This window comes from Lagenorhynchus albirostris, chromosome 9 (assembly GCF_949774975.1).
Source record: "Lagenorhynchus albirostris chromosome 9, mLagAlb1.1, whole genome shotgun sequence".
NCBI lineage: Eukaryota > Metazoa > Chordata > Mammalia > Artiodactyla > Delphinidae > Lagenorhynchus > Lagenorhynchus albirostris.
The window spans coordinates 69778524-69803890 of NC_083103.1; the positions used below are offsets into that span (position 1 = coordinate 69778524).

The 25367-nt window shown below is 38.4% G+C and overlaps 1 protein-coding gene across 5 annotated transcripts in view; it reads right to left on the minus strand.

The window, feature by feature from the left end:
- Positions 1-1947: 1947 nt before the first annotated feature.
- MRE11 (MRE11 homolog, double strand break repair nuclease) overlaps positions 1948-25367 on the minus strand; it is a 64956-nt gene continuing 41536 nt past the window's right edge. For 4 of the 5 annotated variants that reach the window (XM_060160234.1, XM_060160235.1, XM_060160232.1 and 1 more), the window contains 6 exons: positions 19679-19898; positions 18689-18772; positions 11154-11212; positions 9234-9301; positions 4845-4924; positions 1948-2718 (listed from right to left, as the gene is read on the minus strand). In XM_060160234.1, coding sequence (XP_060016217.1) covers positions 2666-2718; positions 4845-4924; positions 9234-9301; positions 11154-11212; positions 18689-18772; positions 19679-19898 — 564 coding nt within the window. In that variant the 3' untranslated portion in view covers positions 1948-2665. Of the gene's footprint in view, positions 2768-4844; positions 4925-9233; positions 9302-11153; positions 11213-18688; positions 18773-19678; positions 19899-25367 lie in introns of all 5 variants that reach the window. The other variant, XM_060160231.1, reaches the window with a different exon arrangement.

Genomic DNA, 25367 nt, shown 5'->3' on the forward strand with positions numbered 1-25367 from the left:
TTGGTTTTACTGCAGGTTCCAAATTTACTGCAAAACTACACTGACTTAAGTTTAGATTTGGAAGCACCACCTTGTGGCAAAAGTAAGAACTTCTGAATTGCAGGAGTCAAGACGCGTTTCCAGGAGAGAACACTGGTGGGCTTCTGAGGCATTGGTCAAGTTCTATTTCCTGACCTGTATAGAGAATGCCATGAGGCTCACTTTATCATTATTTGTTAAAGCACATGACTTTTCTGTTATTGCAGGTCCTAATTTTAAAAGTTTAGGGAAAAAATGTCCAATTTGTAGCCAAATTGAAAGTCGTATGCCTAAATGCTTGAATTTTCTAAGTACCAGTTTTATTTCCTAGAATTGTAAATGCACTATTGTATTTTTGATACACAACAAAATGTCAGAAAGAGGGATATTCTTTGGTAAACGATGGAAGGATTTTTTCCCTCAGAATGTTTTCACTGAGGCCCTGTCTCAGCCTCGAGGAACCGTAGGGGCTCTGCAGTCATCTGGAAATCACTGCTACACACCTATCCCAACATGTCTGAGAACTGTCCAAAAAACCCTAGACTTCACTGCATCAATACAGAATATCAAGGATATGTGGCATATTTAACTATGCAGCAATATTCATCAAAAAGGTTTTTCTTTCCTATTTACTGTATTTCCAGGAGGTGACACACGCTATTCACAAAATGACCTGAATTGGCTGAGAGTTTCACACTCTCTCACTGCCATGGAATCACCTCTCCTAGGAGCTAACAGAATCACATTTAGTACCTCTTTCATACCGTAGAGCAGTTTGTAGGAAGGGAGAAAGCCTTACTCTTTTTTTCTCAGGAAACTGTCAGGACGCATTAGTGACCATCTCCCTCACTATGACCCTCACCCCAGCAAGTGACATCTCATTGGCAGGTGAGAAGAGCCATTGGCTGAGTCTTCCCAGACAGCCACCCAAACCAGCTTCCATCCCACCAAGGAGAGCAACTCTTACTCATGATTTCATCTTTGCTTCATTCAAATGCTGGGAATATTAAAGATGGGAGCAGATGTGTCTGAGAATCTTTCACAGGACAAGGCCTTCTGCTGAGTTAATGCAACCGCTAAAATAATCCTTATGCTCAAGTGAGGCACAGAAAACATTTTTAAAGAAACTAAGGCTACATCGCAATTCTTGACTTAGACCCATTAAAAGGGCTATGATATAGAGGCAGCCACTAAGCAAATGCTGTCTTTCATAGTTTGACACATTCTAGGTATGAATATGCCAATAATCAGGAGTATCACTCAGTCTAGCGTTTGTTTCTACATATAAGGAAATGTCAGGCTGTTGTACCACCAAGATCTATAACTTCCTTAAGGAGTCTTGAATATATAGCTGCACTGTTAGATGAAAAGAAGGAATACTCTCAGGGAGTCTTTAAACAGAGACTTAGAAAGGAGAATGGGATTATTGAACTTAAATCTGAAGAGGTCAAATTCTTAGGTCCCCCGAATACACGTAAGAAAATGTAACAGGAGCTGCTTCTCTAAGATTTTGGAATTGCCCATGCTCAATGTTAAGATAAAATATTAATGAGAAAAAAATTATATATATTAATGAGAACCTTGGCATCGATATTCCACAGAAGTTATATTTCAATATGTTTATCTAACCATAAGGTTCAAGTGACCACTCTATCTAAAAAAAAAAACAAAACAAAACTCTGCAGTAGCTTCTAAGAAGATATGGTTAAATTATTTTAACCCTTTCCTCCTAGAAACAGGTGAGAGAGAGAGAGAGAGAGAGAGAGAGAGAGTGAGAGTGAGAGAGAGAGAGAGCGAGAGCGAGAGCGAGAGCGAGAGAGAGAGAGAGAGAGAGAGAGAGAGAGAAAGGGAACCATTAATAATAGAAAATAATGGAGAAAATTACCACCATTCAATGGAAACATAATCCTCTGGAATCTTTGCTACAACTGGAATAAAAAACAATAATTCTGACAGACTTTATTTTTTGATACAAACATATCTAATTTTTCAAAGTCTAGGGTATATGTAATCATTCAAAGTTTCTGGCTGATACTATCACAAGCATTAGAAAAAGAACATATACTGAGTAACAGACAGTGAGCTTAGGCACCGTTTCATATAAATTGTTTTACCTGCAGGAAATCCAGGATGTCTAGAAATTACGAAAATTATAAAAAGGACTAGATTCTATAAGCTCTTTTCCTCAACTTTGGCTACATATAATAACCTTAAAATCCTGGCACAGTCTTTGATTATAAAGCAGAAACATACAATGGTAGATTTATTTTAGTCCTTACTCAAGACTGTATTTAAGCAAAGCTCTCACTTGGTAAGACATATACTGATGTATGTCAGAAAAACAACATTCTAAGTTTTATGGAGCATTTATAGAACAGGTAATGTTAACAACCAGATTAAAAAATAAGGAAAACCAATGCTATTCTATACGCCCTTGAGCTGGGAAGTTTCTCAAATAATGAAGTCATGTTCAGGAAATGATATTCAAAAACATAAATTTTTATACACTAGTTTCTCTGTTAAGTAAGAATCATTCAAATTCTTCAGTTAACAGCAATACTCAAAAAATCTTCAACTGGTAAACTCGTAGTTTGCAACGTTTCGATTTTTCCTGAATCTTGAAAACTTCAAACTGCCATTAAATATATTATCTTCTGTTTCTTCTTACAGAACTAGGGTTCATAAAAGGATCATCATCATCATCCTGGAATGAATCCAAATGTACAATTAGTGACTGTTCCACACTTCACTGAAACAAGACAGAAGTTCTTATGGGCAAAACAATACCAGTAAGAGCCATTTTCTCCTTTCACATGGGGTAGACTTTCATTTTCCTATTTCCTTTATAAATATGAATAGTTTGTCAATTTTTTTCTCTTCCTCCCTTCCTTAGTAGCTATTTCATTGTTAAAACAATGAAAGTCCAACTAAATTCTTAGCAAGCATTAAAAATAAAAATTTATCCTGCTCTCTATGTGTGTATATATATAAGCCCACAATATATATCATATGTATTTCTCTCAATTATTCACCTTAACAAAAGCAAATAAGGCATGGGCAAGACAAAAAAACAAACAAAAAAAACCTCTTCAAGTAATTTCTATTAGGTTTTTAAATAGGTTTTTTTTTTTTCATTTACATTTTATAACTGGTATATCTGATGCTCTGGAAATTCAGAGCCAAAAAAATAATGAAGCCACATGACCTAATTCAGAAATAGCTGTAATTTTTATTTCCATTACCCATTTAATGCTAGAAATAGACAGCTACTCTCAGACTGGTACAAGAAACAACCTAGGAAAGCAATCTTTCAAATATTTTTTTTGGAAAAATAAGTAGAGGAACTATTTAGTTTCAAAGACTTCCCATGCTGCTGGGACGTAGATTATATGCATAGTAAGAACAGGCAGGAATATCAGATGTTAACTAAGAATTTAATTAGAGAGAATGAAAACTAAACCTTCGATAAGCCCCAAATACATAATTTGATGAGGTTAACATAAAATCAATGATATACATTCTATAACTATTCAAAAGAGAAAGCAAATTTGTAAAGTTTTGGTTTATGTTTCCTTTAAGACATTAATAAAAAGGGATAATTATTTGGTGTTAGGCTCTGCTGGTGATATTAACATGTTCCAGTGTTCGCTAAATTAGCTATCTCTAGTGAGATATGGATGCCTTGAGAAACACAAATTCGCTCTCACTTATTGATTCATTTTCTGCTACCATAAAAGGCAGAACTCATTAATAAACCAGAGATAAATCCAAACTATAGTAGAGAATTTTCTAATAGTTCTCCTTTGTAGCTAACATGAACTATATGAATTTCTGTAAGTAACATATAACCACATGTGTATCTAGATGCTTTGGAATTAACAAACGGGTCAACAACTGCCCACTTCTCTCCTGGAGGCAACATGCTAGTATTTAATAGGCAGACTGAGCTCATGGTGCCATTTTTCTTTGCAGCCTGAGTTCTGGGGCGTCTTCTCTTCAAGCTGTTTCAAAACCACAGCTGGGACACAGAGAACATGACGGCAGCAGGTGAAGCTCAAAACCAAAGGTGTGAGTCATGTGGTACAACAGGGATGAACCTGGAGGACACTATGCTCAGTGAAATAAGCCAGGCACAGAAAGACAAATGCTGTATAATTCCACTTATATGAAGTATCAGAGTAGTCAAAATCATAAGGCACAAAGTAGAAGAGCCCCTTGCCAGGGGCTGAGGAGAGGGGAAAATGAGGAGATGTGGTTCAATGGGTATAGATTTTTGGTTTGGGAACATGTAAAGGTTCTGGAGACTGTTGCACAACAGTGTGAATATACTTAATATTAGTGAACTAACTGTACACTTAAAACTGGTTAAGATGGTAAGTTTTATGTTATGTGTTTCTACCACAACTGAAAAACACCACCATGTACCACCTTAAATATACAGGAAATGTGTAGAGCATACAGTGAACAGTTAATAAACATTCTGTTGTAGAGTAACATTAAAGGCTTTCACGATATCATCACCATTTCTCCAAACATAAACAACAGAAGCTGAAAAAACTATTCTGATCCTACTGTTAACTGGGCAAGTTAAAAAAGAGCTGAGTAATATTATATGTTAAGGATCTGCAGGCCTTTCACATCTGAGGTATTTCCATCGATGAGCACTCAACAGAGACCACTCATTGACTCAATATTAACTATGGTTCAAAGGAAGGTGATCAATGAAACTATTTTTAGAAATAATTTTCGGCAACTAGCTTAGCAGTCCCTATTCAGATTTTATAAACATTTAAGAATTATTTAAGACTTAACGTATTACGTTATTACCTCATCTGATTCAAAATCAACCCCTTTAGTGATTTTGCTCCGGGACGTGTGTTTGCTCGATGATGAAGTGCTCAGCCACCTGAGGCAAAATGTGAGAAAAACAGAGAAAATGAACCAAAGAATTCATCACAGAAGGCTTTCGAGCTAAGTTTTTCATTTTAGTAGCAGCCATGAATAAAAATGACTAACACATTCCCTTCGAGCTACATTAGAGGCAGTAGAAGCTTAGTGGCAATGAAAAGGACTCTGATGTCAGGGTCTGAATTCCAGTTCTGCCATTTAGGAGCTACATGGCTTCAAGCAGCTTAGCCTCCCTGTGCCGCAATTTCCTCACCTGTAAAACGAGGATGATAAGAATTTTTTTTTTAATCTTTTTTTTAGATGTTGGGGGTAGGAGTTTATTAATTAATTTATTTTTATTTTTGCTGTGTTGGGTCTTCGTTTCTATGCTAGGGCTTTCTCTAGTTGTGGCAAGCGGGGGCCACTCTTCATCGCGGTGCGCAGGCCTCTCACTATCGCGGCCTCTCTTGTTGCGGAGCACAAGCTCCAGACGCGCAGGCTCAGTAGTTTTGGCTCACGGGCCTAGTTGCTCCAAGGCATGTGGGATCCCCCCAGACCAGGGTTCAAACCCGTGTCCCCTGCGTTAGCAGGCAGATTCTCAACCACTGCGCCACCAGGGAAGCCCGATAAGAATTTTTTAAAGATTAAATGTGTTTATATACTTAAACACTTTGCTCAGTGCCTGACACACATGAAGCACGCCACAGATGTTTGCTGACATCATAGTTCTTAGCATACGTTAACATGTACCTACTACCACCCTCTACTCCTGAAAATTATGGCAATACTGAAATATTTTAAATCAAATCTCAGTTACGTTTCTATAACAGGATAAAAGGATCTTAGGAAAGGCTCACCGCTTTCTAGGGTTGCCTCACTGTTAATATTATTTGTGTCCAGTCCGAATAACAAATATTTACTTAGTGCTTGACCCCAGGTACTATGATAGGCCCTGGGAAACAACAGTAAGCAAGATAATCAGGAATCTACTTTTATGAAGCTTAACGTGTAGTGATGGAACTCATATTCCTATGTATTTTTACTAACAAAAATTTTAAGTCATCTTAGGACAGGGGCCAGCAAACTTGGCTAGCACACCAAATCCAGCCTACCTGTTCCTTACAGCCTGTGAGCTAAGAATGGTCTTCACATTTTGAAATGGGTATATTTAAATGGTTATATAAGCACCTACATAATATCCCCAGTTTTGCCTCTTGGCCCGCGAAGCCTAAAATATTCACTCCCTGGCCCTTTAAGAAAAAAGTCTGCCGGCTCCTGTCTTAAATAAAAGCAGTGTCTGTGAACTCTTAGCCAACAATTTATTACCATGCTTTGGGATGTTACTATAGCAAACAAAATATATCTAAAGGGCTTGTCTGGACAAATTGTTGAGAGTCAAGAGGTCTATGCATCAGAAGGAAACAGAAAAATCCACAGGCTCTTAGGCACAAAAGTAAAGGACAGGAGGATTTGCCGAGCAAACTTGAAGAGCAACATAGCTTTGGAGGTAGAGGATCAAGGAATTTATCAACCAATCTACCTGGGAAGTCCCCAACTCTCTGTACTTGACCTAAGCAGGAACTGATCATTGTTGACTTGTTTCCATCATCTGTGACAGGAAGAAGCAGATCAAAAGCATGAAGCCACAGTGCCAAGGCTAGCCACAGCAGGTGAGGCATTGTTGTTGTGAGAGCTGGGGAAAGAGGGGGGTTATAGGAAGAAGCAGCCACTGAGGCCTGACTCTGCTTGCTGATGTCTCCCCTGACAAATAATCAGTGGTGTCCAGAAACAAGCCAGGCATTCTACACCAGATGCTGGCTCATTTGATCACAGCAGGAGCCCCCAATTCTGCACCAGAGGACCTCACACACCTACAGATCCAGTCTATGCGAGGTCCCCTATCCTCAGAGAGCAGTGGCAGGAAGGGAAGAATAGTTATACAGTTTTGACTACTGGGTCAAATAAATGGACTCTTGTCCTGGATGTCAAAAAATGTTTAATTGGATTAGTTTCCTGTGGATGGCTCAAAAATAAGGCAGACAGGGGGTATTACACTGAGTGCCAGGAGCTGTAAGTCTTCTCCATTTTTGTACAGATATAATTTGGAGGCACAAGTCAGAATTCCTACCTAGAGATGTTCAGCCAATTATGTCAGTTGTAGCAGCATCACAAGCATAAGAGAACATGTTAAACTGGCCTACATAAAAGGTGCCCCCAAAATGTTGGCTCCCCCCGCTGCAAGGTTTAATAGAATCCCCTCCATCTCTCCTCCTCTACCTGGCCTGATGGGGCCAGGTCTTCTCTTGCTCACTGCTTTAAGGTCGGCGGGGAGGGGAAGGTTGCCACCAGCTCTATCAAATCTGGAAGGGTCCTTTTGTCCCCAGTACAACCATGTAGAGTTTGGTGCAGTTTTTCCAGGGGAAAGTGGGTGGATTTCCACTGCCCATCCAGCAGAAAGGAGTTTTACAGCTGGAAGTTCTTTCCTTTTTAAAGTCAACTACCAGAATATTAGTGCTTTTACTGCTTACCATTCTTTCCATTATTCTTGTTCTATTTCCCTAGCCTGTTATTTCTTCAATAAGCCCTTCTAGAGGTGTTACTATGTGTTAAGTGCTGTACTTAGCACTTCACAAATATTAACTCACTTTAAAGCCTCATAACAACACTTTGAGGTAAATATTATTATCTTCATCTTACAAATGAAGACACTGAGGCACAGAAGTCAAAAGAACTTGCACAAGGTCCACACTCAGTAAGTGGTAGAGCTTAAATACTTTAAATCATGAGTGAAATACCTATACACACCATGCCATTACTAAACAATTCTTCAAAGACAGCATAAATTGTGTCACCCAGTTGCTGTCATCAGGAACACAAATTTGCCAGGGCTGATTTCAGATTTCTTGCCAAAATGTTCGTTTCTAAATCTCCTCTCGTCAATTAAATGATTCTTATTACATGCACAGAGGTCTGAGAGCTTAATCTATTATGTGAAGAAGCAACAGCAGAGGATGGGCCTAGAGATGATCATACTAAGCGAAGTAAGTTAGAAAGAGAAAGACAAATATCACATGATATCACTTACATGTGGAATCTAAAATACGACACAAATGAACTTATCTACAAAACAGAAACAGACTCACAGACATAGAGGACAGATTTGTAGCTGCCAAGGGGGAGGCAGGTGGGGGAGGGATGGAGTGGGAGTTTGGGGTTAGCAGATGCAAATTATTATATTGATACACAGGATGGATCAACAACAAGGTCCTACTGCATAGCATAGGGAACCATATTCAGTATCCTGTGACAAACCATAATGGAAAAGAATATGAAAAAGAATATGTATATGTACAACTGATTCACTTTGCTGTACAGCAGGGATTAACACAACATTGTAAATCAACTATACTTCAATAAAATTTAAAAAAAAAAGAAAAGAAGCAGCAGCAGCAACAGCAGAGATGAGTCCTGGAGCAGAATGCTTGGCTCCGTGACTGGCTGTGTGACCTTAGGTAAGTTAAGTAGACTACCACGCCTCACTTTCTTCAAAGGTAAAAGGGGGAAAATAGAGTTATAAGTACATTTACCTCCTGGAGTGACTGTGACCAGCAAATAAGCTAATTCATAGGCAAAGGCTCAGAATGGTACCTGACACACAGGAAGTGCTGAAAGCCGAAACAGAATATTAACAAAATACAAAGCTATTTTCTGTTAATTGGAGAGGACATAGCACTCCAGCAAGAAAATCACTGGGTAATAAAGGCAAAAGGAAATGAATGGCAAGTTATTCAAATTTTCAATGAAAATACTTGTAATAATGCTGCACTGACTCCACGACTACCCCTTGGTCTATTTTTCACTTCTGTACATACGTGACTAGCTGAAAATAAATTTGTTAGACTTCCAGGGCTTCCCTGGTGGCACAATGGTTAAGATCTGCCTGCCAATGCAGGGGACATGGGTTTGAACCCTGGTCTGGGAAGATCCCACATGCCACAGAGCAACTAAGCCCGTGTGCCGCAACTACTGAGCCTGCGAGCCACAACTACAGAAGCCTGCACGCCTAGAGCCCGTGCTCCGTAATAAGAAAAGCCACTGCAATGAGAAGCCCGCACACCGCAATGAAGAGTAGCCCCCGTTCGCAGCAACTAGACAAAGCCTGTGTGCAGGAATGAAGACCCGACACAGCCATACATACATACATACATACATAAATAAAATTTTTTTAAAAATCAGACTTCCGTAGCATAGAGAAATGTATATGTTGAATTCTGGATAATTTTTAATTTTTTCAGATGTTCCTTTTTGCAGGAAGTCACTGCACCAACCTTTGATCAGCTTTGGAAGTGGTAGGAAAAATGTCTTCTTCCGTATCTGACTCACCTACCACAATCACCTAAGGGGGAGAAACAAAACAGCAAATAGTCTTTGTGGGAATGGAAAATCTGAATAAAAATGCATTAACTAATGTCAAAAAATATATATTTTTACAAAAAGTTACAAAAAAGGAGGCAGATACCATGTAAGCAATAACCATGAAAACTAAAGCTCTGCCTAACCTCCCCACTAATGTCACTCTTCATTTACAAATGGTTTTTTTTATACAACATGTGTGAGCTCACTTCTCTCCTGCTACCACGGCAGCCTGGGTACCTAAAGGAACATGCACTCAGACTGGTGAATGACTCACACTGGGTCATGTGCGGACAGTGCCCTGTGATTTTCTTGGGTTTTAGGCCATCGGTGCTTCATCTCCAATTTTAAATGAGGTATAAGACTGTGTGGGAAGTACGGGCTATCTGTTTTTCTGTTACATTTATCCCTGTTAAATACCACTTGCTGCTTTTAAGCCCCATGAAAGATATTTGTGATTCTTGATACTATCATCCAAATTACTACCTACTCCTCTACATTTTGTGTTATCTTGACACTTAATACACACATTTGCCATGTCTTCATCCAACTGATAAAGCCAAAGACAAAAATAGCGAAAAAAGCAGCACTTGAGACCCACCCCTACCCGAGGCTGACATTGAACTATTAATCAAAGACCATTAAATGAAGTTGTATAAATGGCTATGAATCCAGCCAATATCTCTGCATTTTGTCCATGAAACTATCAGGAGATTGTCTTAAGTGCCTTGAAGGGATCAAATACCTTCAGCATTCCCCTGATCTACCACTATGTCACCTCAATCAAAAACATGAAAGAAAAAGTTACCATGACTTGCTCTTTCTGAACTCATGTTCTCGCATTATAAAAGAAAAATCTAGAAGGGAAGCTACCTTGTGGACATGATGATAATTTTGTTTTCAGATATGATCCTGAAGCGATAGCAGGCAATAGTTGAATAGGAATAATGAAATGGAGCTCAGGATAAAAGTTAGCACCAGTATACCCATATATAATTGTATAATAATGAGAGGAAAAAACAAAAAAACAGAGAAGAAGTTTTCTGGAAGAGGAGGTGGTCAATTGTGTCACATACTCAAGAGATCAAGAAGGAGTGAAATTTAAGAAAATGCTGGTGGGGCAGTATGATATAGAGCAATGATTCCCAACTAGGTGTGATTTTTAACTCCCCCTCCCATCCCAGAAACATCTGGACATGTCGGGAGACATTTTGATTATCATAACTAGGGGGGACACCCCAGGCATCTAGTAGGTAGAGGCCAGGGATGGTGCCGGGGAAGTAAGACACATGTGTTTTGAAAGAGAGGTAACAGGAGAATCAAGCCCATTCTGGACTCTTCTTGGAATCCAAAGGAAGAGCAGAAGTTTCATGTTAAATCTAGAGCTGAACACAGAGGTCTGTAGACTCAGACCTTGTAGCTTGTCTTGAGTCTGGCTTCAGCCATTAGGACACAAGCCAGAGTATTATGAGAGTATAAGTAACAAAAGGAAGCCAGCAATAAATAAGACCTCTCTACACACTGAACGCCCATCTTCAATCATAGTTTTCCATGCATGGACTCTTTTGGTTCAACGTTATTATCCTTAAAAATATTACTGGGTAAATACATTTATGGGTGTCCAATCATGCGATCCATTATTAAAGAAAGAAAAAGAGAAACCCTCCTCCCACGCAGAAACCCTAGAAGCCCTCAGTCTAGATAATCAGTAAAGTTCTCTGCAGTTTTAATGTTCCACATTTTTTCTTCTTTTATTTACTTTGCAGACCAAAGAACTGACAATCATAATGTAGGAAACATAAATTGGTACACAATTAGAAAACTTTTTTTCTTACCTCTGAATAATTCTTAGTAGCAACATTTTGGGAGGGCTGCTGTCTTGCAGCTTTAAAGGCTATAATGAAAAAGATGAAACATCCATTATGTTATTCTTAAAAAAGCTTAGAAAAATTTGCACACTTCTTTAGCTGAAGGTTTCCTAAGTCCTATCTGCAAAAATCCATGATGACTGATTATAAAACCACTTAATATGCTTTAAAATCGGGAGATGGAATTATATGTCTAACTACCAGTCTCATATGATTTCCCGGTTTACTCAAATTAAGTAGTAAGCAGTGTTCATAAATACACCTACACTAAAAATATTTTATAGAAAAATGCCTGAAGGATAAAATCTGATCACCTAATGGACTGAACTCCAAATACAGTGAAAGTAGCCCTCCTCAGATCTGCCTTCTCTTATAGTTGGCAATCTCTTTCCCTGTGGGAGCCACATGGTTCCAGTAAGCGCTTCCTTATTCTCCTCTACTTTGTTAGAAATATTCAGTACCTAAGAAATAGTCCAGAGGGAATGCTAGAAAACAGCCTATCTTTCATTCCATGATAACCTTCCTATGAATTCTTACATTTTCAGCTTTGTAAACTTGGTTAGAAACATGAAATTTAGTTCATTTTTATTTTTCCTGAGACCAAAACTATAATATTTTGATTTCACAGTAAGAAATATACATTTGGTCTTCATCCACATTTCTGGCAGAGAGCCCCTAAAACCCTAATTTCCTAAAGCAATGAGAGCCATCAAGGTGCTTTTTGTTATGTTAATGCGGTAACTTTGGGACCACAACTGAGGAGGGAGGCTGGTTACCAGGGGAACCAACCAGGAATAGAGGGTTCGAACTTTCAGTCCCATCCCCGATTTCTGGGGAGGGAAGAGGAGCTAGAGGTTGAATCAATCACCGACAGCCAATGATTTAATCAATCATTCCTACGTAGCGGGGCCTCCATAGAAACCCAAAAGGAAGGGGGTTCAGAGAGCTTCCAGGTGGTGAATCAAGATGCTTCCACGTGCCACCATGCTTGGACCCCAAACTCGATGAGGACAGAAGCTCCTCTGTTCTGGGCTTCGCCCTATACATCTCTTCATCTGGCTATTGATTCATATCCTTTCATATCTTTTGTAATAAACCAGTAATCTAGTGAGTAAACTAGTTTCCTGAGTTCTGTGAGCCACTCTAGCAAGTTAACTGAATCCAAGGAGGGAGTCATGGGGACCTCTGATTGATAGCCTATTAGTCAGAAGTACAGATAACAACCTGAACTTGTGACTGGCATCTGAAGTAGAAGGGGGCAGTCTTCTGGAACTGAGTCCTTCCCCTGTGGGATCTGATGCTGTCTCTAGGCAGGTAGTGTCAGAATTGAGTTGACTTGCAGGACACCCAGCAGGTGTCTGAGGACTGCTTGGTGGTGTGGGTAACCACCCCCGCCTCACACACACACACCCCCACTGGAATTAAGTGCAGATTATTAAAAACCTAGAATAAAATTTAAAGAGCCAATTAGAGGTTTAATTTTCTCCTACGCCTTACCAGTTTCCTAATACAAAAAAAAGGTTTCCCCCAAGATAACCCCCAAACTAAACAACAGAGCAAGAGGAGATAAAAAGACAGAGGACTTGAAGAAGTCAAATGCTCAAAGAACCCTACAAAGTCCAAAATTCTCCTAGTCAGAAAACTCAGGAATCTTTCCACCTAGCCCAAATTTATGATTTACTCATTTTTCCTATTCCAGGTTCTATCCCCAATCTTAGGATGTCTACCTGAGAGAAAGGAAAGGCAGAAGCAGAGTTCTTACCCACCCTACTCAATCACTAGCCTCACATCCTACTCTACTCAAAAGGCTGGAGAGGGCAACTGAATGCAAAGGCCAGCAATCGTGACTCTTTCAAAAACTATTTCTGCTCAATCGTTATTCACTAATTGACCCCTCAAACTCTCGGCTCCTGGAAGAAACAAGAGCCTTCCTTTGTTTTTATCCCCAATAAATATTTGTGTGATAAATTAACATTATCAGAAAATTAAGCACTCGGTTCTGTTAGGAAGGCAATACATACTGTATTGGGGGTTAAAAGCTCTGGTTTTAGAGTTAGAGCCATGTGGACTCACTAGCTGGGTGACTGGCCAAGTTCCTTGGCTTCTTCAAGTCTCGGTTTCCCCACCTATAAAACAGTGTTAATAATACTTCATGCTTAAAATTGTTGACAGGATAAAAAGAGGTGGTTAATGTAATTTGTTTTGGCAAGTGCCTAGATGTAGTAGGTCTTCAAATGATTTCGCTAGTAATAGTGGATGGAGTAGCAGCAGTGGTAACCATGGTATAAATTAAATGCAAAGACAGAGGCTTCTTTTATTAACTTAGTCACTATCCTCTGCAGACAAACTTCAGTGGAAAAGTCTGGGCTGATAACTCTCATTCACAACTGCTGCTGGCTATAAGTGTAATATCTACCTTTCCCAGTAAAACTCCAGTACTACTGCACAAATCTTTACACTCCATGGAGCTTGTTATAATAGGATCGAACATTTATTTATCTCTTCATTCCTCCACTTATAATACGAACGTAGAAGCTATAGTTTAAAGTTGCTTTTTGTTTGTAACCAAGCTTCGTTTTTTAAAAAAAATTTTTCATTGCTTTTATTTATTTATTTACATCTTTATTGGAGTATAATTGCTTTACAATGGTGTGTTAGTTTCTGCTTTATAACAAAGTGAATCAGTTATACATATACATATGTTCCCATATCTCTTCCCTCTTGCGTCTCCCTCCCTCCCACCCTCCCTATCCCACCCCTCCAGGCGGTCACAAAGCTGATCTCCCTGTGCTATGCGGCTGCTTCCCACTAGCTATCTACCTTATGTTTGGTAGTGTATATATGTCCATGCCTCTCTCTCGCTTTGTCACAGATTACCCTTCCCCCTCCCCATATCCTCAAGTCCATTCTCTAGTAGGTCTGTGTCTTTATTCCTGTCTTACCCCTAGGCTCTTCATGACATTTTTCTTAAATTCCATATATATGTGTTAGCATACGGTATGTGTCTTTCTCTTTCTGACTTACTTCACTCTGTAGGACAGACTCTAGGTCTATCCACCTCATTACAAATAGCTCAATTTCGTTTCTTTTTATGGCTGAGTAATATTCCATTGTATATATGTGCCACATCTTCTTTACCCATTCATCCGATGATGGACACTTGGGTTGTTTCCATGTCCTGGCTATTGTAAATAGAGCTGCAATGAACATTTTGGTACATGACTCTTTTTGAATTATGGTTTTCTCAGGGTATATGTCCAGTAGTGGGATTGCTGGGTCATATGGTAGTTCTATTTGTAGTTTTTTAAGGAACCTCCATACTGTTCTCCACAGTGGCTGTATCAATTTACATTCCCACCAGCAGTGCAAGAGTGTTCCCTTTTCTCCACACCCTTGCCAGCATTTATTGTTTCTAGATTTTGTGATGATGGCCATTCTGACTGGTGTGAGATGATCTCTCATTATAGTTTTGATTTGCTTTTCTCTAATGATTAATGATGTTGAGCATTCTTTCATGTGTTTGTTGGCAATCTGTATATCATCTTTGGAGAAATGTCTATTTAGGTCTTCTTCCCATTTTTCGATTGGGTTGTTTGTTGTTTTGATATTGAGCTGCATGAGCTCCTTGTAAAATTTGGAGATTAATCCTTTGTCAGTTGCTTCATTTGCAAATATTTTCTCCCATTCTGAGGGTTGTCTTTTGGTCTTGTTTATGGTTTCCTTTGCTGTGCAAAAGCTTTGAAGTTTCATTAGGTCCCATTTGTTTATTTTTGTTTTTATTTCCATTTCTCTAGGAGGTGGGTAAAAAGGATCTTGTTGTGATTTATGTCATAGAGTGTTCTGCCTGTGTTCTCCTCTAAGAGTTTGATAGTTTCTGGCCTTACATTTAGGTCTTTAATCCATTTTGAGCTTATTTTTGTGTATGGTGTTAGGGAAAGTTGCTTTCATCCCAAACTTATAGTAACTATAGTTAGTACTCCATGGTTATTTTGTCAGAGGCCATATTAAAAAGTCAGTTCCGTTTTTCAAAAAAAGGCCAATGTTGGAGTTAAACTGCAAAACCATTGGACCAAATCAACTGCATAAAAGACAAATTTAGACTGATTTATAGAAACATCCATTATCATGAGTTAATTGTAAACACTGTCACTAATACTAACAGCAGCAGTCATTTATTGGATTCTTTCTAAGTGCTGTGCTCAGTAATGGTTATGCATAGCTCATTTAACACTTATAACTACTCTGGGAAGTTAGTACTCCTCCTCCAGTGGGAGGACACAGTGAATAGGTCATACATTTATTTAATTGAAGTCTTAGAAGGAAAGAAAAAGAATAGCACAGAGGTAATATCTGAAGAGATAAGAGCAAAGGATTTCTAGAAATGATAAAAGGCACCAATTCACAGTTTCATGAAACCCCATAAATCCTAAGCAGGATAAAAAGAATCCCATATCTAGATTCATCATAGTGAAAGTACAGAACACCAGAGACGGCCAGCCGGAGGAGAAACAGACTACTTCAAATAAAGCAACAAGCTAAACTAAGAGCTGATTTCTACTTTTTTTTTTTTTTTTGCGGTACGCGGGCCTCTCACTGTTGTGGCCTCTCCCGTTGCGGAGCACAGGCTCCGGACGCGCAGGCTCAGCGGCCATGGCTCACGGGCCCAGCCGCTCCGCAGCATGTGGGATCTTCCCGGATTGGGGCATGAACCCGTGTCCCCTGCATCGGCAGGAGGACTCTCAACCACTGCGCCACCAGGCAAGCCCAATAGCTGATTTCTTAATGACAACAATGGAAACCTGAAGACTCAATCTGAGTGATTAATTCTGCCCACTGGTGTCAAGGAAAGTTTCACATAAAACAACAAAGCCATGATGAGAAAAGGCAGTTTGGGCTAAGGTAAAGGCAGGTAATTTACAAAGTCTATGCCTCTGTGTTGCACGCTGACCAACTTTTGGTAGTTTAACATGGAAGTGTTCATATTTTACTCACGATCCTTTTCTAATGCCCTCTGTTTTCTCTTTTTTTATAATAGCTCTTATATATACATATATATACATATATATATATATATATATATATATATATATATATATATAAACATTTCACAAAAGCCTACTATGTGCCAGGCTTTTGGCTTTCCTTTTTTTTTGGCTGTACTGTGTGGCCTGCAGGATCTTAGTTCCCCAACCAGGGATTGAACCTGGGCCCTCGGTGGAGTCCTAACCACTGGACCACCAGGGAATTCCAAGGCTTTTTGCTTTTAATCCCCAGAGTAATCCAGTATGGCAAGATTATTCCCAATGCACACGTAAGCAAACTAGGAGAGTGAGTGACTTGTCCAAAGTCACAAAGCTTTTTACACGTTAAACTCATCCCAGATCGTTTACTGTGCTGCCTTTTTTCACTTCCTTTTCCTTTCTCTGCTTTTATCTTACACCTTCCAAGAATGTCACAGCATCTTTCTAAATGCCATTTTCTAAAGGCAACAGAGACAATATACTTCTAAAGTCAAAAGATAAGGATCTCAGCTGGCCCTACTCAAGTACTGAATAATCCTTGAATAAAAACATAGCAGCAGAACTTTTGATAAGAAGGTTCTTTAAGAATCATTTAATAGAGCTGATGTTTTTATCCATTCTCTAATGTCATCTGTCATCCAGAAAATATTGAAAACTTCCTCTGATGGAGTCACAACTCACTTCCTTCTGAGGCAGCTTACACCATCTTTATGTTGGTTGATAGATTATTCCGTATAATACAAAGACTTCTCTACTGAGAGCCAGTAGCTCAGCCTCTAATCTTCTCTTGCTCTGGAAACTAACAGTAGAGTGGTTACCTACTCACTCTGAAGGCCAGAGAATGTGGGATCAATTCAAGCTCTAGAATCTACTAGTTGTGAGACCTTGGGTAAGTTGCCTATCTTTTCAAAGCCTCAGTTCCCTTTTCTGTAAAACAGAGAAATAATAAGTGCCTATCCCACTGAGCTGTTGAGAGGCCTGCAGTAATCGTCGCGTAAGTATTAGCTATTATTAGTACTATTAGTGGTTTTATCAACCTAGGGCAAATTACTTAGCTCAATTCCCTCGTCTATAAGAGAGGGAGTAGGTGAAATTGTTCTTAAGCCTTCCAGGTCCACTTTATCACATAATAAACTTAAATCTGTGTGTGACTAGCTTTTCCATCTATCCTCATTGGGTTGGTAGTTCTTAACCTGGAGCCCACGGATAGGCTTCATGGGGGTCCCTGAGCCCTTTGAAATGGAATACAATTGCATATGAGTACTTATTTAAAGATAGGAGACATAGCTTTCAGAATCCATAACTTAAAATAGATTTAAAACCACTGTCTTTAGAACTATACAAATCAAATCTATTCGATCTTTGATATAACAGAACTTAATTTCTGTAAAGACTTGAATTTTTCCCAGGTTAGATATCCTAAGTTCCTTCTATCAAATTTTTTATATTATATGGTTTCTCTTCTGAATGATCATATAAAGTTGACATCTTTCTTGAAATACGGTTTCAAAAGATGAGCACAGTATTCTTGGCATGATACATCCAATTAGTACGAGGGAGAACTTCCTTGCTGTAAAGAAGCATTACTTCTATTAATAGTGCTTAAGGCACCATTAGATTTGGATAGTTAGATCAACCTGCACAACCTTAGTGACCTAAGTCTTTCTTACTTGGTTCCCGACTAATATCATATACTTCTCTGAGCAGCTGTCCTTTTGGACATAAATACAGTTTATATTTACCCTTGATAAATTTCATCTTGTGAGATTTAGTCCAACTCTCCAATCTGTCAAAAATTAATCTCAAATAATAAGATAATATAAATAAAATACACATGGATATACTCTGAATGGTAGGGAGAAAAATATATCACCACCTATTTTAACATATATTTTAAATCTGACTTACAACTTACAACACAGATCTGACTTACAACTTCCTCTGATCTCATAAACTGTAATATTAAAAATAGTTTATAAATTTCTATATTAAATTATTACTAAAATAGTTTATAAAAATAGGTTCCCTTAGTTTGAGGCTAATTTTTAGACCACAGCAACATACACAAAATCAATTCAAAGAATCCTAACTATAACCTCCCTTAAATGCAGCTCACATGACTCTATACTAACAGTAGAGATGGACAAAAGCAGCATGAGGAAAGAAAGTTTACAGTACATTAAGGAGCAGTTCCTTCTCTCTTAATCATTGCTGATACACTGACCAACTGCCTTTTCCATGTCTTAGTGATCCCTCTATAAAAGGGAAATAACCAAATTTGTCTAAAGTGGGATATAAAAATTAATTTTTAGAGCCCACCCTCTTCAGTAGCCTCCATGAATGGCAAAGGTCTTTTAAATCAGCATAATTTATCCTGTGATTCAACACAAACCGGTAAGGTTTACTCATGGGCTTTCCTGAGTCTTCCTGTGTTGGAATTTATAAGTACCTGCTAGGTGATCTTTTGCAGTCTATACTCACCATCTATAATAGACATATTTCTAGATGTTGACATAGTGGCCTTTGAACTTCTGCCTCGAGTAGAAGTCTCCAGAGCAGCGCCTGCTGTTAGAATAATGAGCGGTCAGTAAACCAGTCCATCAGTGGCTAAGGATTTTTTTGTTTTTTTAAAAAAAACACCACTAAATAAAGTTATGTCAAAACATAGTTTATGTGTAAAATGTCAAACATATATATAAGAAGAAACATCTAGAGTCTGATCAATCAATTTTCAGAGACTATTCTTAGGCCGCACTTGGTTCATATTGTTCCAATTACAATGTAAGGAAAAAATTTATAAATGTAAGGATAATGAAAACAATTATCACTAGAAGATGGGGATTTCTCTCCTGGGAGATTTTTAACTAAAGTACTTTAACAGCTTAAAATTCCGACAGATAAATATTTAATAGAAAAATAATTTAAAACTATTCCTAGGGATGGATTTCTATAATGCATCAGGAAGTCACTGGATGACTATCTCCTATTATTTGGCCTATTCAATGACAACAGTATCACATTAGACACAATGATGGCAATTAATTTAATGACTGCTTTAAAAAATCAAATTGTGTAGGGGCAGTTTTCAAAAATAATAATTTTTATAATCTGGAGTTTTCTTCCTGCTGTTAGTGGGCATTAGCTAGACATTTTCCTTAAGTGTTTGCCTCACTATTACTTTGTACATGTGAGAGTAAACATGTCTATTAAAAGTTCCCAATGTGTGAGAAGCACTATGAAATTCTTTAAAAAAAGAACGTGTTAAGAACTATTCAAACTATATGTGCATGTGGCCATTCAGAATTTATATACGTGAAATGTACATGTTGGAACTACATTAAAGACCATTTTTATGCATTGTAAAAATAAATTTTTAAAGGACTGTGTAACTCAATTCTGCCAATAGAACACAATTCTGAATTTCCCACACAACTGCCAAGTGTGAATGTGTAAGAAAGACTCAGTGCTAACCTCTTCCTCTCTGAGATCCTCCTCTTGACACTGGATTCTGCCCTCTTCCTCCTCTCCGGCCTCTTCCTCGGCCTCTTCCTTTGTTGGCTGCTGCTGTGATGCTGTCATCAGAGTCATCAGCCATCTGTTCTGCCAAATCTATACTCATAAGGTCATCAGCACTAAAGGCGGAAGCAGCTTCCTCTGACTGAGATCTGAGGGCTCTGGCCCTACTCATGGCCTAAGAGGGATGACAAGAGGAAAATACACATCAGTAGACAATGCAGCAGCCTAAAAGTCATTAATCCAGCCACTCAGATGGACATTTCATATTGCCAAACTGTCTAAACTATTATTTTTCACTAATCATGCTAAAACATGTAAAACAGGAGAAGCTCCCTCCCCCATCAATCAAATTCAGTGCCTACGATTTGTTAGATCAATTTACAATACTACTGATACCTGTAAAATGAGACCTTTTGAAAATGTGTATCAGGAACCATAAAATTTCACAGAATCAAAAGTTTCAGAACTGGGAGGAATGTTGGCAATCGCCCCTAACGCAACACCGCCATTTGTAAGAGACTGTCATCATTTGAGCTACTTTGTACAATGGGCTCTTGATAAATAACAAGAAAAAAAACTGGAGGCCAGTGGGGAGCTGGAGGCTGCCGCGGGCAGCCGGAACACCTGGCTTGGCCGTAACCCCGTCCGGGGCCTGGTGGGACCGCAAGGGCCCGTGGCCGAGCCAGCTCCGTTACCTCTGACTTACAAGGATGTGGCCGCTTATTTCTCTGAGGAAGAATGGCGGAATCTAGAGGCACGGCAGAAGGAGCTTACAAGCAAGTAATGAGAACCAATTATGAGATTCTTGTTTCTCTAGTGAAGAACCAATTAAAGTAACGGAATCTATAGAGAAAGAAAAATAATCTTGTGTCATGAACCCCGTGCCACCCCAAAAGAATGTTCCAAGCATCAAGATCACATGGATGTGGACTTCCCTGGTGGCGCAGTGGTTAAGATTCTGCCTGCCAATGCAGGGGACACGGGTTCAAGCCCTGGAAGATCCCACATGCTGCGGAGCAACTAAGCCCACTCACCACAACTACTGAAGCCCACTCACCACAACTATTGAAGCCCACACACCTAGAGCCTGTTCTCCATAACAAGAGAAGCCACCACAATGAGAAGCCTGCGCACAACAGTGAAGAGTAGTCCCTGCTTGATGCAACTAGAGAAAATCCACATGCGGCAATGAAGACCCAACAAAAGATCAAATGGATACGAAGTGGTGTATTAGTGTGGGTTTGGTTTGCATTTCCTTCGTGGCTAATCATGTTGAGCATCTTCTCATTTGTGTATCTTTTAGGAGAAATGTCTATTCAAATAGTTTGCCCATTTTTGAAGTGGGCTATTTGTCTTTTTATTGTTGGGTTATAAGTGTTCTCTATTTGTTCTGAATATCGAACTCTTATCAGATATATGATTTGCAGATATTTTCTCCGTTTCTTGGGTTGTCTGTTCCCTTTTTGATGGTGTCCTTTGATGCACAAAAGTTTTTAAGTTTTGATGAATCAAGTTTATTTTTTCTTTTGTTGCTTGAGCTTTTGGTGTCATATCTAAGAAGCCATTGCCTAATCCAGAGTCACAAAGATCCACTCCTATATTTTCTTCTAAGAGTTTTATGGTTTTAATGCATATATTTAGGTCTTTGATCCTTTTTTTTTCCTTCTTTGATCCATTTTGAGCTAATTTTTTTATACTGTGTGATATAGGGATCCAGCCTCTTTTGCATATGGATATCCAGTTGTCCCTACACCATTTGTTGAAAAGACTGTTCTTTCCCCCACTGAATTATCTTGGCACCCTTCTGGAAAACCAATTAACCATAAATGTCAGAGTTTATTTCTGGATTCTTGATTCTGTTTCATGGATCTCCTTGTCTAGCCTTATCCCAGTACCACACTGTTTTAATTACCATTGCTTTAGGATCAGTTTGTCAATTTCTGCCAAAAAAAAAAAAAAGGCAGATGGGGTTTGGGGATTACTGTCATCTAAACAGTACTAAGTCTTCCAATTCATGAACATGGGATATCATTTCATTTATTTAGTACTTTTTTTTAGGACTTTAAAAATTACTTTCAGCAACATTTTATGATTTTTTATTGTGCAAGTCTTATGTTTCTTTTATTGGGTTTATTCCTAAGTATTTTACTCTTTTTGATGTTCTTGTAAATGGACTTGTTTTCTTAATTTTTTTTTGAAAAATAGTTTTATTTTAAAAGATGCTGAGAGTTCAACCCAGACGAAGACTGAGAATAGGTGTATGGATTTATATTTTTTAATTAATTTTTGTTGGAGTATAGTTGCTTTACAATGTTGTGTTAGTTTCTGCTGTACAGCAAAGTGAATCAGTTATACATATACATATATCCCCTCTGTTTTAGATTTCCTTCCCATTTAGGTCACCAAAGAGCATTGAGTAGAGCTCCCTGTGTTATACAGTAGGTTCTCATTAGTTATCTATTTTATATATAGTAGTGTATATATGTCAATCCTAATCTCCCAATTCATCTCACCCTCCCTTCCCCCCTTGGTATCCATATGTTTGTTCTCTACATCTATGCCTCTATTTCTGCTTTGCAAATAAGTTCACCTGTACCATTTTTCTAGATTCCACATATAAGCGATATTATATGATATTTGTTTTAGGTGTATGGATTTAAATAAAAGATAGTGATTCCTTTTTTTCATGAAACTAAAAAAAAAGAAAAGAAAAAAACTCACCAAAAATAGCTGCTATCTCTGGGTGATGAAATTTTAGGGTGCTTTTTGTTTTCTTCATTATTATTGAATATTTCAAATTTGCTACAATGTACGTTTTCTAAAATATTACTTTTGTAATCAGAAAAACATAAGCAATAATCTCTTACAAATATATAGTAAAAAGAATTAGGTAGAACAAAACAATTGAACGCCTGGAAAATAATAAAAACGTGAGGGCCAAGATTTTAACTTAATAAATTTTAATTTGATAAGAAACTGTCTAGAAAAGACAAGTTTGAGACTTAATGAAATATCCTAACTCTGAAATGAATATAGATTTTCTGATTAAAAACAGAATAAGAGCAATGCTGCCCTGATCTCTTCCTTTAAACCTATCAAAATGTAACAAGGAGAACAAAAATTTAAAAAATACCTTTTTGAATAAAATTAGAAAATTGCTCCACCCACAAAACACAAAACCTAGGAGAAAGAGCTAATGGGTATAGTGAATATTTGGCCTAGCTAAGGGAGAAAGTTGAGAAGAGTTTCAGACAGTGTAGAGAGCTCCAAAATTGATCTACCCGTGCCAAGAGGCCATGACAACAGTCTCTCTTGCTTGGAATGACTAGTTCTGGGTCTAAGAACAGGCATCTAGAGCTTTTCTAAGCTCTGTGCGGTGCCATGAAATATGGAGAGACAGGGCTAGATGAGGAGATAAGCACAGAGCAGGCAGGGCAGAAGCAGGAGTGCAGCGGGTGGGGAGAGGTGGAGGTAACCCAGCTTCACGCTGATGAACTTGCTGAAGTGAAACAACAGCTAAGTCACTACGGGAACGGCTCAACATGGCATTACAACTCCAAAAGAACAAAACTTTAGGGAATACAACCAAAAAGATACAAAGAAAAAATAGTTGAAAAAGATTTCAATTCATCTTTCTTGTCCCAGATGAGGTACAGTCAGTCCTCATAATTTTCAGACTCCGTATATGCAAATTCACCTACTTGCCAAAATTTATTTCTAACTCCTGATGCATTTGTGGTCATTCATGGACACGTGCAGAGAGGTGCAAATTCTGAATCGCCTGACACACACCTTCCCAGATGAGGTCGAACGAGGCGACACTCAGCCTTCTTTAAACGAGTATCCTTTTCACAGTACGTTTAGTGCCGTGTTCACAATTTTGTGCTTTCAGCTGGGGATTTTACTTTTAAAATGGCCCCCAGTGTAGTGCTGAAGCGCTGTCTAGGGTTCTTAAGTGCAAGAAGCTGTGATGTGCCTTATGGAGGAAACACATGTGTCATATATGCTTCATTAAGGCATGCACTGAATGGGCCACAAGTTCAGTGCTAATGAATCAGTGATATATATTGAGTAAGGTCTTAAAACAGAAACACACATGGAAAGGGTTATGTATTAATCAGTTAACAAAAATGTTGTAACCAGTGGCTGGCAGGAACCTATTCCTATATTTCCCCTAGGAGCAACAGTTCAGTGTTCACTCAGTGTTTACAGTGACTTTATAGAATACAACTACCATGAATAACAAGAACTAGCTCTACATTAAAAAATACATATACAGGGACTTCCCTGGTGGCACAGCGGTTAAGAATCTGCCTGCCAATGCAGGGGACAAGGGTTCGAGCCCTGGTCTGGGAAGATCCCACATGCCGCGGAGCAACTAAGCTCGTGCACCACAACTACTGAGCCTGCACTCTAGAGCCCATGAGCCACAACTACTGAGCCCACGTGCCACAACCACTGAAGCCTGTGCTCCTAGAGCCTGTGCTCCGTAACAAGAGAAGCCACCATGATGAGAAGCCCGTGCACCACAAGGAAGAGTAGCCCCCGCTCGCTGCAACTAGAGAAAGCCCGTGCACAGCAACGAAGACCCAATGCAGCCAAAAATAAATAAATAAATTTATAAAATAAAAAATATATATATTTAAAAGAAAAAAGGAGACCTAAATTAGATAATAAGGTAGATCTAGCTGATACATGTTGAACTCTGTACACTGAAAATAAACAATATACTTCTTTTCAAGACCCCATGAAATGTTTTAACCAATATATAATGGGATGCTAAGAAAAACATCAATCCTAAATAGTAAAAAGAATATTATCATACTTTCTAATCACAATGCAATAAAATTAGAAATTAATAAGACAAAAGCCTGGACTCCAAACTGCAAAACAAAACAAAAATTGAAGAATACCTAGAAAATGATAATAAAAATACTGCATACCAAAACACATGAAACAATTTTAAAATGAATTGTTAAATTAAAGCAAAGAAAGGAGAATGGAGGGGAAAAAAGGTGTAAGGAAAATTAAAAGAATTGTGATAAAACACTTTGCTCAATTCTAAGTAATTTGGAAAATAAATGACCTAAACTGAATCAAAAAAAGATAGTTTCAACAGACTAATTAACAACATTTTGAGAAAATTCTTAAAAGAACTAAACTCCCGAAAAGGATCACAACCAGAAAGTTTCACAGGTAAATTCTACCAAATCTTCAAAGAACAGATGATTCCATGGCTATTTCAATAGGAACAGAGCATAAAGAAAGAAAGCTCTCAGCTGGTTTTTATAAAGCCAGCATAACATGGTACTGAAAACTGACAAAGGACTGCACGTATGAAAGGAAAATTACAGTATCTTACTCATGAATATCAAAGCAAACAAAAGGAATCCCGGGGTGCATGGAAAGACCAGTACACCTATTATCAGGGGCTTCACAAAGTGATACTAAGGTTGGGTCAATAATAGGATAGAAAATAATATAATTCACCATATTAACAGAACACAGGAGGAAGAACCCTGCATGCTTATCTTCACAGATGCCAACAAAGCTCTTAATTCATTACCCATTCTGGACTTAAACAAACAAACAAAAAACTCTCAGGAACAAGTGGATACTTCTTTTATATAACGAAACGAGTGCT